This window comes from Aquarana catesbeiana, linkage group LG06 (genome assembly GCF_042186555.1).
Source record: "Aquarana catesbeiana isolate 2022-GZ linkage group LG06, ASM4218655v1, whole genome shotgun sequence".
NCBI lineage: Eukaryota > Metazoa > Chordata > Amphibia > Anura > Ranidae > Aquarana > Aquarana catesbeiana.
The window spans coordinates 174,231,365-174,243,890 of NC_133329.1; the positions used below are offsets into that span (position 1 = coordinate 174,231,365).

General features: G+C 38.4%; 1 protein-coding gene across 5 annotated transcripts in view; it reads left to right on the forward strand.

The window, feature by feature from the left end:
* CEP20 (centrosomal protein 20) overlaps positions 1 to 12,061 on the forward strand; it is a 55,650-nt gene extending 43,589 nt beyond the window's left edge. For all 5 annotated transcript variants that reach the window (XM_073591138.1, XM_073591140.1, XM_073591137.1 and 2 more), the window contains one exon: positions 11,906 to 12,061. In XM_073591138.1, the coding sequence (XP_073447239.1) occupies positions 11,906 to 11,985 (80 nt within the window). In that variant the 3' untranslated portion in view covers positions 11,986 to 12,061. The remainder of the gene's footprint in view (positions 1 to 11,905) is intronic.
* The last annotated feature ends 465 nt before the right edge of the window (positions 12,062 to 12,526 follow it).

Consider the following 12,526-nt stretch of genomic DNA (forward strand, 5'->3'; position numbering starts at 1 on the left):
TCGGTCTTTTTTTCATTTATAGCGCAAAAAATAAAAAACCAGAGGTGATCAAATACCACCAAAAGAAAGCTCTATTTGTATGAAAAAAAGGACAAAAAATTCATTTGGGTACAGTATTACATGACTGAGTAATAGTCTTTTAAAAGTGTGAGCATATTGAAAGCTGAAAATTGGTCTGGTCACGAGGGGGGTTTTAGTGCCCAGTAGGCAAGTGGTTAAACCATGTCACAGAAAAACAAAAACTGCAGTCTGTTACTAGTATTATGTTTTTTTGTTTGTTTTTTTTATTTTTTTATTTGCCCATGGTTGAACTGTTAGGCCCTGTTCACATAAGACGATTTTGAAATTGCGGCATAACACACAATGCATTTGGGTGCCTTTTATTCTTAATGGCACTCCAAACGCGGTGTAAATCTGTGGTGATTGTCGAGCGACAGGATTGCGTGGCAAAATGCGCAGTTAGGAATCGTGCTAAGCTTGTCACCCAAAAAGGAATAGCAGCTTCTTTGGGCGACAAACGTGCACAAGCAGCCCATTGAAGTGAATAGGCTGCCTTATGAATGACATGCCTTTCCATGTGTAAATTGTGCTTTTAAAAAATGTGAGCAGAAACGCTCAAATCTACTATGCGGGGCCTGAACAGGGTCTTATTGTATTTGGTTGCCATATAGGAGGTTATTTGAGCCATAGTTAGTCAGGTTGAAAAAAGACACAAATCCATCCAGTTCAACCTTAAAAACAATAAATAAAATAAAAAATATCGTACAATCCAATATACCCAATTTTATACCCTCCAGTTGATCCAGAGGAAGGCAAAAAACCCCAGCAGAGCATGCTCCAATTTGCTACAGCAGGGGAAAAAATTCCTTACCTGATCCCCAAGAAGCAATCGGATTTTCCCTGGATCAACTTTACCTATAAATGTTAGTACCCGGTTATATTATGCACATTTAGGAAAGTATCCAGGCCTTTCTTAAAGCAATCTATTGAGCTGGCCAGAACCACCTCTGGCAGGAGTCTATTCCACATTTTCACAGCTCTTATGCCCTGTACACACGGTCGGATTTTCCGACGGAAAGTGTGCGATCGGAGCTTGTTGTCGGAAATTCCGACCGTGTGTGGGCTCCATCGGATTTTTTCCATCGGATTTTCCGACACAAAGTTTGAGAGCAGGCTATAAAATTTTCTTTCAACAAAATCCGATCACGTCAATTCCGAATTCCGTGTGTGGACAATTCTGACGCACAAAGTGCCACGCATGCTCAGAATAAATTCCGAGACGGAACTGCTCGGTCTGGTAAAATTAGCGTTCGGAATGGATATAGCACTTTCGTCACACTGCAATGTTTTAAATTGTTTAATGCAGCATACTCTCTTCTTCTTTTATAATGCTAGAAGAATGAAGTAGTTTTGCTGCTCATATTCACACAGACTTCTCACAAACTTATTTCTTTATTATTTCTCGTGATTTCATCAATATAATCTTTTTATTTGTCACATCTGCCGAAAAAATAATATTTTTGGGATGTTTTTAGATTAATTTTTTTTTTTTTATGGATTTTTTAAAATCCCGATCTTGTGTTTTATTCTTAATTTTTATTTTTTGCTCCAGAATAGTTTGGTGTGTGTTTTGTGTGTCAGGTTACCACAACACCATTATTATCTTGTATTATTTTTAATCTCGAGGAGGTTGCTTGGTGTTGGTGTCTCTTGTTAATTTCACATTGTATTTTTGAAATGTACCTGCCTCCTCACAAACAAACTGTCCTTTTTGAATGAAAACACACATAGGCGAGTATAATAAATCAAACCAAAAATGCATTAAGGGCTCATAACCAAAGAAAGAGGGAGGCAATGCTGGAGAAACAGCTGAAATTGGCGAAACCTTTGGCCCCCAGGGCACACATCAATTATTTCCAGGCAAAGTTGGTGGCCTGAGGAGTCCTTATCTAAGGGAGTTCAATCTGGTCCAGAAGTCCAAGAGATCATCAACAGCAGCAGATGACATGTATGTCCCCAGGCTGTGGTCATACAAGAGCCTGCATCTTTTGTCAGATCAGACTGAACCCAGGCCATCACTCTCTGGTCTTCCTTCCACGCTGTGTCTGTGGTGGTGGAGTTGTGGGAGGAGGAGGAGGATGGTCCAACTCAGGTGGGTATTTGGTGTGATTTCGCCCCTCAACCCCTTATTTAATGTTTGATAAATTAGTTCCTCACACATGAGGCGTTGGCCCTCCTGCATGTCCTGCAGTTTGGTGGCAGCCATGGAGGCAAAGACCTCTTCACGAGTGGGGAAGGCTCTGAGGGACGCAGAAGCCTCCTGAATCAGCCTGAGCGCTGAATCCTGCACATTACTCCCCTTCCTGGGTCTTTTGTTTGGAAGGCGGAGGGGAGGGACCTGCGATTCTGTGAGGCTCCTACTGGGCCCGGCCTTCTGGCTGCCACTTACCCCCTCCTCCTCCTGTGTGCCACATTCCACAGCCTCCTCCTGTGTGCCACATTCCACAGCCTCCTCCTGGCTGAGGTCTTCCTGTGTATGAAAAAGGTTTTTTTTCTTCATCAATCACACACAATTTTCATCTCATGACTGTTGAAAATTGAATGTTAACAAATATAAAAGACTATCATTCTGAGCCCAGCATTTTTTCATTCTTGTCCCAATTATTTTTGCCCACTACTGTCTATTGATATGTAAACACCTTTATTAAATCACCAATTACTGATCACTTATAACATCTAGTAAACCTCATTTATGTTTTGCCAAGAAATCTGTAGAACAATGCTATACCTGACTCCAGCTGGGCTCCTCCACTTCTTCCTGGCTGGAAGTCCCAGGTTGGACATCGGAAGCCTCAGCTGGGGTGAAAGATAGGGTGGAAGGAAGGGTTGAGAGGGATTCCCTGACTTCAGTCTGGTCTGACAGAAATCGTAGTCTCTCATAGTACCACATCCTGGGGACATAATCGTCATCTGCTGCAGCTCCTTATCTCTGGGAATCCTGGACCTTCTTGCGCTCCCTAAGATAAGTGCTCCTCAGGCCACCAATTTTGGCTTTTAAATAGGGGATGGTTGCTGTGGGGACCACCGGCTTCACCAGCTCCAGCAGTTTCTCCAGCCCTGCCTACCTCTTTTGTTTATGATTATAATGTGGATGTTTCCACAGACAGGGCAGTCCCTGTACTTGTCTATGAACAGGGGGAGGAAGTTGTGGTCATTGAAGCCATCCACTGCAATACACAAGACAAACCCTAATGTCAGGCTAAAGTCTCCTAATCTTGTCCCAATATAGGCCTCAATCTCTAAGCAGTATAGGCCCAAGTTTAAAAAAAAGGATAAATGGCGCTAGAACATACAAACATGCATATAAAGAGTCCAAAGTAAATGTGAAAAAACATCCAGGGTGTGATAGTCAATAAAATTATATATATATAGGAAAATTGTATGTGTGTATGTGTGTGTATGTGTGTATATATATATATATATATATATATATATATATATATATATATATATAAGTCACTGAAATTAAAGATCTGATAAAAAGCACCAGCGGCAGCTCACTTGAGAGAGTGGAAGCAGGCAACTCTGAAAAAACAATGTAAAAAACAGCAAGAAGCGCCAATCTAAGTGCAGTATCATGAAACTTTAATGAGATAATTATGAACGGACAAACAGCCAAATGGCTACTCACAAAGCTGAAATAGGTTAAGGCAAGGACAAGTAATGGGTCCAGGGACGTCCTCCTCAGATGTGGGCAAAGTGCATGGTGCAGGTTCTCCTGGAAGCGCTGTCCACGTTAGGATGTGCAAGTAGTCACCGGGGTCATCGCTGGGTGCTGGGCTGCAAAACGATGGAGGTGTCCGCAAAGACAACCAGCGTCTAAGCGGACATGGAGAGCCAGAGCCGTCGCAGTAGACAGGAACCGGAAGACAAGCGTGGAACGCAAGGCACTTAGTCCAGGAACCAACAAAGCGGAAGTGACGTATGGACGTGTTGGATGACGCGTTTCAATGCTTCCGCATTTTCTTCAGATCCGATAGGCTAATACAACAGGTGTCCTTTTATGGGAGCTATGGAGTCAGTAACTAGGCAACAGCTAAAAACAAAACACAATATACTAAATACAATAACAATGAGATGAAGAAAATGAGTTCAAAAACACCAGAAAAATGTGAAAGTGAGATATAAAAAAAGGGTAGAAAGAAAAGAAAAGAAAAAGAAAAACGGAAAAGGATGAATAAATAAAATAAAATAAGGAAAATTCAAAAATAAATAAAATTCAAAAAAAATATTAAAAATATACAAAAATATATAAAAAATATATGAAATAAAATATAAAGTAAAAATAATAAATAATGAATAATATAAGAAAATTATAAAAAATTGTTGTTGGAAGAAATAAAGAAAAACCTTGGTAATAAAAAAGAGAAGAAAAAAATATATACATATAGAAACAATATATATATATATATATATATATATATATATATATATATATATATATATATATATATATATATATATATATATATATATATATATATATATATATATATATATATATATATATATATATATAAAAAATTATTATAATAGAAATAATAAAATAATAATAATAAGTGGAAAAAGAAGAAAGAGAAAAAATGGGAAAAAGATCTGAGCGAGAAATATATATAAAAATATATATATAAAAAAAGTGAAACCTAAAAGGGGAGCAGTTGATTAAAAACTGTATATGGGCTATAATAGTCACACATGTGTAAATGTAGGAAACATACATATTGACTACACCTAAAAAAAGGGGACATCTACATACAAATGGAGGAATATAGTAACCTTAAAAAATAAGAAATTATGAAAACCTAAAAACCTGTCGATGAACTTGTGTGTTTGTATGTATACACCCCCATGTACACACATATCAGGGTGAGTGAACACTCTTCCCCTGACAAGTTGACCTCTCCTTTTTTAGTTCAGACCCCCTCATCCAGCCTAACCCCATTCCAATCCAAAAGAAAAAACGTAGAAGAGGCAGACGAGGGGGACATCGTAATTCCAGAATTATCCCCCCACTCAAAGTGCGGAAACTATAAAAATTTTTAATTTATCCTCCTATACTCTCAATGAATATGAAACTTCATTGTTATCTCGAGGTCTTAATTTTGCCCCCACCACTCTTCCTAACCCATTTACCTTATTTAAGGATTTAAATAAATTTATTTATTATATTTACTTTTTTTATATATATATTTTTATATATATATTTTTTTATATATATTTCTCGCTCAGATCTTTTTCCCATTTTTTTCTCTTTCTTCTTTTTCCACTTATTATTATTATTTTATTATTTCTATTATAATAATTTTATATATATATATATATATATATATATATATGTGTATATATTTCTATATGTATATATTTTTTTCTTCTCTCTTTTTTATTACCAAGGTTTTTCTTTATTTCTTCCAACAACAATTTTTTATAATTTTCTTATATTATTTATTATTTATTATTTTTACTTTATATTTTATTTCATATATTTTTGTATATTCTTAATATATTTTTTTGAATTTTATTTATTTTTGAATTTTCCTTATTTTATTTTATTTATTCATCCTTTTCCGTTTTTCTTTTGCTTTTTCTTTTCTTTTCTTTCTACCCTTTTTTTATATCTCACTTTCACATTTTTCTGGTGTTTTTGAACTCATTTTCTTCATCTCATTGTTGTTGTATTTAGTATATCGTGTTTTGTTTTTAGCTGTTGCCTAGTTACTGACTCCATAGCTCCCATAAAAGGACACCTGTTGTATTAGCCTATCGGATCTGAAGAAAATGCAGAAGCATTGAAACGCGTCATCCAACACGTCCATACGTCACTTCCGCTTTGTTGGTTCCTGGACTAAGTGCCTTGCGTTCCACGCTTGTCTTCCGGTTCCTGTCTACTGCGACGGCTCTGGCTCTCCATGTCCGCTTAGACACTGGTTGTCTTTGCGGACACCTCCATCGTTTTGCAGCCCAGCACCCAGCGATGACCCCGGTGACTACTTGCACATCCTAACGTGGACAGCGCTTCCAGGAGAACCTGCACCATGCACCTTGCCCACATCTGAGGAGGACGTCCCTGGACCCATTACTTGTCCTTGCCTTAACCTATTTCATCTTTGTGAGTAGCCATTTGGCTGTTTGTCCATTTTATAATTATCTCATTAAAGTTTCATGATACTGCACTTAGATTGGCGCTTCTTGCTGTTTTTTACATAGGCCCAAGTTTAAATGTTACCTTCGTTTATCACAGTCGGCTCTTCCGAAACTTCTTCCTCCGCTCACAGATCGTAGTACTACGCTTTACGCTTTATACACTGCGCATGCTTGAAACTCCGCCTGCCCCTGACGTTCTTTCTAGTCTATTCCCCGCCCCTTCTCGTTCGGCACAGGTGCGTGCTAATTACAGCAACGAGGAGGAGGAGGAAAGCCCGGAGCCAGAAGCGTCCCGATCCCGGAGGAGAAGATTTAAGGCATCAAGTATGTCCTTTGTGGAGATGGTGGAGATGGTCGACATACTGAAGAGGGTTGACAATGACGGGAAGTATGGACCTTACCCCAACCCAAATGTCAGAAAGGCCAAGATCATGGCGAAAGTTGTGAAGAGTCTGCACCGAAATTTTGGGGTACGACGATCCAAGGATCAACTCAGGAAGCGGTGGTCGGACCTCAAATTAAGGGAGCACGATCAGTATAGAAGGATCAGGAGAGTGCTTCAAAAAAGTAAGTAGTTGTCCTGTGTTCCTATTCGTTATTTTTATTTCGTTTGTGCTGCTCCATGTGCTTTTCTTTACTGTTGTACTGTTTAAAATGGCAACTTTCATGTTCATGGACACATTATTTGTTCGTAGGAAACATTGTTCGTTCAGTCTATAAAACGCCATGTTTTGTCCAGATGCAGTTCAATATATTTTTTTCTGGCCTACTTCTCTTAAAATAATTTTGGTGTCTAGATGGGTTTGTAACTACGGTGGAATGCAAACTAGATTCTGTGTAAGGAGAGGACACTCAGCAGCTGTTTACACATCTGGACACTGGAGCACTAGTGTGGGACACAAGAACACCCTTTTTATTAGGGGGCCCCACACAGGTGCTCCAGTGTATACTATAGGGGTGTCTCCATCTGTGAAGCTTATACAAAACAGGTAAGTATTCAAGCTTGACAAAGGAAAAAAATATTTCTTCATCTTGGAACTCTGCCAAAATAGACAATTGTATCCCACTTCCAAGCAATGTTTCATATTCCTATTTCTGCCATCAAATATCTGTGTGCTAAGTATACCTTTTTGTTTACATAGGGGAGAAAAGACTCGGAGGACACCACTCATCAGAGGAGACAACAGACCCCCCCCACCTCATGAGGAAGTGGAATTGCCACAAAGCCAAGCAGAGGAGGAGGCGGGAGACGTGGTGGAAATTGTCTCCACAACAGGTGAGTGTCTGCAACCACAGCCTCAGGTAAGAGATGGATGCCTGCATATTTATAATACATGGTGTGTTTTTTGTTTCTATATTTTTAGGTGATCGTGATGTTGTGGATTAAGGTCATTTCACCAGTGAAAGTGCCCAGATCCTGATCGGGGAGATCATGGGGTGTAATAGGGACTTGGAAAACATAAAGCAAAACATCAATGATGTTCAAAACAAACTGAAGAACATCATTGATGTTTTAAGGAGAGTTTAAAACCCCTAGAAATCCCAAACTTATTTGTGCTTTTTTGTCATGAACATTTTTTGAACTTTTTTTGACATATTCTCGAAAAGCCAAATTTTGAAGATGCACACAGTGTGTCAACATTTGCTATCTGCCATCACGGGAGATCAATGTATGTGTTTTGGGGGTGCAACCCCTTCCTCAATAATAAAGTAGCTGAGAGGAAGGGTTTGCACCCACAAAACACGTCCATTGATCCCCCATGATGGCAGCTAGCACATGTTGACATTCGGCAATTTGTGTGCATCTTCAAAATTTGGCTTTTCCAGGGGTGACTTCACCCCATCTGAACGCAATATCAAACACAGTTTATAAATACTCATGTCTGCTATTGCCTTCTATTTCGATAAAAGTTGAACTTTGTAACTTTCAGATTTGTGTATTTCTTGTTGTTTGAAACATGCCTGTTTTACCTTTTAAAAGTACATTTCTACTTTTATTAATGTGACCTAAAAATTTTTTATACAACAAACATGTTGGTTTGTTTTAAAAACCTTTTTATAAATGCAGATGTGATTGTGCTTGTATTAAAAAGATTGAGAATCAACAATGTGTGGCTTCTTCTTTCAATGCTCAAAAGCATTTTTTGTGTTTTAAAATTGGTGTTTTCAGTGACAATGGGGGTTATTTCCTAAGGGCAAATCCACTTTGCACTACAAATGCAAATCATACCCCCCCTTACTCTCCTCTTCTCAAGAGTGAATAAATTCAGTTCCTCTAATCTTTGCTCATAGCTGAGCTCCTCCATGCCTCTTATCAGTTTGGTTGCCCCTCTCTGCACTTTCTCCAGTTCCCCAATATCCTTTTTGAGAACTGGTGCCCAAAACTGAAATGCATATTTCAGATGAGGTCTTACTAATGATTTGAACAGGGGCAAAATTCTCTCTCTCTCTCACCTCTCTCACCTCTCTCACCTCTCTTAATACAAGAAAGGACTTTGCTAACATCAAATGAAATCATGTTATGATCACTGCTACCCAGGTGTTCCTTTATCTGGACATTAGTAATAAGCTCTGCATGGTTTGAGATTACCAGGTCCAACAGAGCTTCATTCCTAATTGGGGGCTCAATAAACTGGACCATAAAATTGTCCTGTAATAGGTTTAAAAAATTTTTGCCCTTTAACTGTCCCAGCAGTGCCATTACGCCAGTCAATTTCTGGGTAGTTAAAATCCCCCATTATTATTACTGTCCCAGCCCTTGCAGCCCTTTCCATCTGTGCAAGGAGCTGAGTCTCCACCTCCTCGTTAACATTGGGTGGTCTATAACAAACTCCAATGATTAACTTTGAACTATGCCCATCTATACGCAGTTCCACCCATAATGCTTCAGACTCATCACACTCTCCATCAACCAGGTCCTCTTTCACACTTGCTTTGAGATCACTTCTCACATAGAGACAGACCCCGCCACCTTTCCTTTTTACCCTGTCTCTCCGAAAGAGTGCATAGCTAGGAATATTAATAGCCCAGTCATGTGAGGATTGAAGCCAAGTTTCAGCAATACCGATTACATCATAGCTCTCCTCATGCACCAGAGCTTCCAACTCAGCTATTTTGCTTAGCAGACTTCTGGCATTGGTGTACAAACACTTTAATGCATTATTACATTTTGCTCTGGTGTTTTCATATCATTTTTAGTAGTACAAATGACAGTATAGTTTGCAACATGGGAAATTTCTTGTCACCTGCCATAACCCTCCCCCATCTATCCCCATTCCACCCCCCATTTAATGAGCCCTCTCATAGGGTTCATTAAAAACTGAAAATAACAGGTGTTTATATACATATAAACCCACAAATGACCAACGGACACTATTCTGTACTCCTACTTCTGAATCTTTCAGCTGCCTTTGAGACGGTTGACCACCCCCTCCTCCTCAAAAAACTTTACTCCCTTGGTCTCCGTGACTGTGCTCTTCAGTGGCTCTCATCCTACCTATCCCAACGCACCTTCAGTGTAAATTACAATTCTACTTCCTCCACTCCTCTTCCCTTCTCTGTCGGGGTCCCCCAAGGTTCTGTTCTTGTGCCTCTTTTATTTTTAATCTACACCTCTTCCCTGGGTCAGCTGATAGCCTCTCACGGCTTTCAATATCATTTCTATGCTGACGACACACAAATCTATCTCTCCTCATTTTGGAATTTAGGTGTTTTACATGTTTAAAACAGTTTTTTTTGGTGGAAAATTACTTAGAACCCCCAAACATTATATATTGTTTTTTTTCTAACACCCTAGAGAATAAAATGGCGGTCATTGCAATACTTTTTTTCACACCGTAATTTGCGCAGCGGTCTTACAAGCGCACTTTTTTTTGAAAAATTCACTTTTTTGAATAAAAAAATAAGACAACAGTAAAGTTAGTCCATTTTTTTTTATATTGTGAAAGACAATGTTGCGCCGAGTAAATTGATACCCAACATGTCATGCTTCAAAATTTGCGCCCGCTCGTGGAATGGCGTCAAACTTTTACCCTCTAAAATCTCCATAGGCGATGTTTAAAAAATTCTACAGGTTGCATGTTTTGCGTTAGAGGAGGTCTAGGGCTAGAATTATTGCTCTCGCTCTACCGATCGCGGCGATACCTCACATGTGTGGTTTGACCAATGTTTGCATATGCGGGCGCTACTCACGTATGCGTTCGTTTCTGCACGCGAGCTCGTTGGAACGACACTCGTTAAAAAAATAGTTTTTTTTTTTTCTTATTTATTTTAATTTTTTTTATTTTTTCACTGTTTTAAAAAAAAATAAAAAATTGGGTCACTTTTATTCCTATTACAAGGAATGTAAACACCCCTTGTAATAGAAAAAAAAGCATGACAGGTCCTCTTAAATATGAGATCGGGGGTCAAAAAGTCCTCAGATCTCATATTTGGACTAAAATGCAAAAATAATAAATAAAAAAATAAAAATAAAATGTCATTTGAAAAATGAGAACAGAATAATGTGCCTTTAAGACGTATGGGCGGAAGTGACGTTTTGACGTCGCTTCTGCTCTCCTATGGTATGGAGACGGGTGGGGGCCCATCTTCCCCTCACTTGTCTCCATACACAGACATGGACAGGTCCCAATCGCCTCCGCCGCTACCAATGGCGACGGGAGGGGGGTGGCACCTCTTCCGCCGCCAATAACTGTGATCTTGCAGTGAATCCGCCGCAGAGACCACCATTATCGTAAACAGAAACGGAGGCTCTAAAGATGGATACCTTGGTTGTGGCAGCAGCTGCTACCGAGATATCCATCTTCAAACTGCCGATGTATATGTACATGAGCCGGTCGGTAAGTGGTTATACAGTAAATGTTAGCACTCTCTTTGTCAGAAAAGCCTGGACACGACCTAGTGGAAGAGATTTAGGTGGCTTCTTGACTGACCCTTATGCTAGTGATTTGACATTGTTGCCATTTGATATAAACTTCAAATAAAACTTATCAAAAACATTTAGACATCTTTATATTATTGTGACGGAGTGTGTGTGTTCAAAGGGAAGTATGCTAGAGCATTCAAACTTGTGCACTGTAGGAGGGAGCCTTCAACCTCGGTGATTGGCTTTTGGGGCACCAAGCACTACATTGCGGGAGGCAGGGTGATCATATCTGGAAGAAATTGGATAATGTGGGAGTCTGGTGGCAGGAGTGCAAGGTAAAATTTGGTGATAGCTTTGTAACATTATGATTAGTTGGGGATTTTTCCCTTACAAGTTTAATTACAATTCTAGGGCCAGAATAGGGAAAGATTGAACATCAAAGTAATTTTACAAAGCTTTATTTTCAGTTGGTTTTGGCACCAAAAGCCTTGTGCCAGAAATGCCTTGAATAATCAAAAATGGCATTATAAAGCTATTGATCATTGATCCGGTGCACGATGCTTTAGGGTTGTCTTGATTATATAATCAAATTTCCATCTGCTCTTAAAACAAAATATATATATATATATATATATATATATATATATATATATATATATATATATATATATATATATATATATATATATAATATAATATACATTGGCATGTACCTCTTTACTTCTGATAAGTGCAGATTCTGTGTAGAATATCTAAATGTATCCTACTTCTTCCAATAAAAAGTTATTTTCTATTCAGAAGTGTCTTATGTTGTGTGTTTTGTTTTTTTTTTTTTTTTAGATACTCAGCCAGTGGCTATGAGGCTGGATAAACCAGACATCGAAGATTCATATGTAATCCATGGTTCACAGCATAGATAACGGGTGCCACAGGATAAGCATTGTTAATGGATTTTTCATGTAACTTAACATCAATAAAATTTATATTTTTTTGTTTTGTTTTTGTTTTTTTTTTGTTTTTTTTCTGAAGGTAACATCTTTTTACTATGAGCCTGCAATGCAGGGTTCTTGCAGACAACCTACCTCGTATGGGCATGCACTTACACATTGGCAAGAAGACTACCTTGAACTTGAATGCTCAACAGCGCCCTGGTAGTTCATTTAGAAATGTATGTTTTGTTGTTTTTTTTTTTTTGTTTTTTTTTTGTTTTTCAAAATGTGACAGCGAGTGGGGTGAAAGAAGATTCCCTGCTTGCTGTCAAAATGAGGGGTCGGGGATGTGCGATGGGTGGTGCATCTGTAGCATGTTACACACTGAATATATATATATATATATATATATATATATATATATATATATATATATATATATATATATATATATATATATATATATATATATATATATATATATAGGCAGTCCCCGGGTTAAAAACAAGTTGGGGTCTGTAGGTTTGCTCTT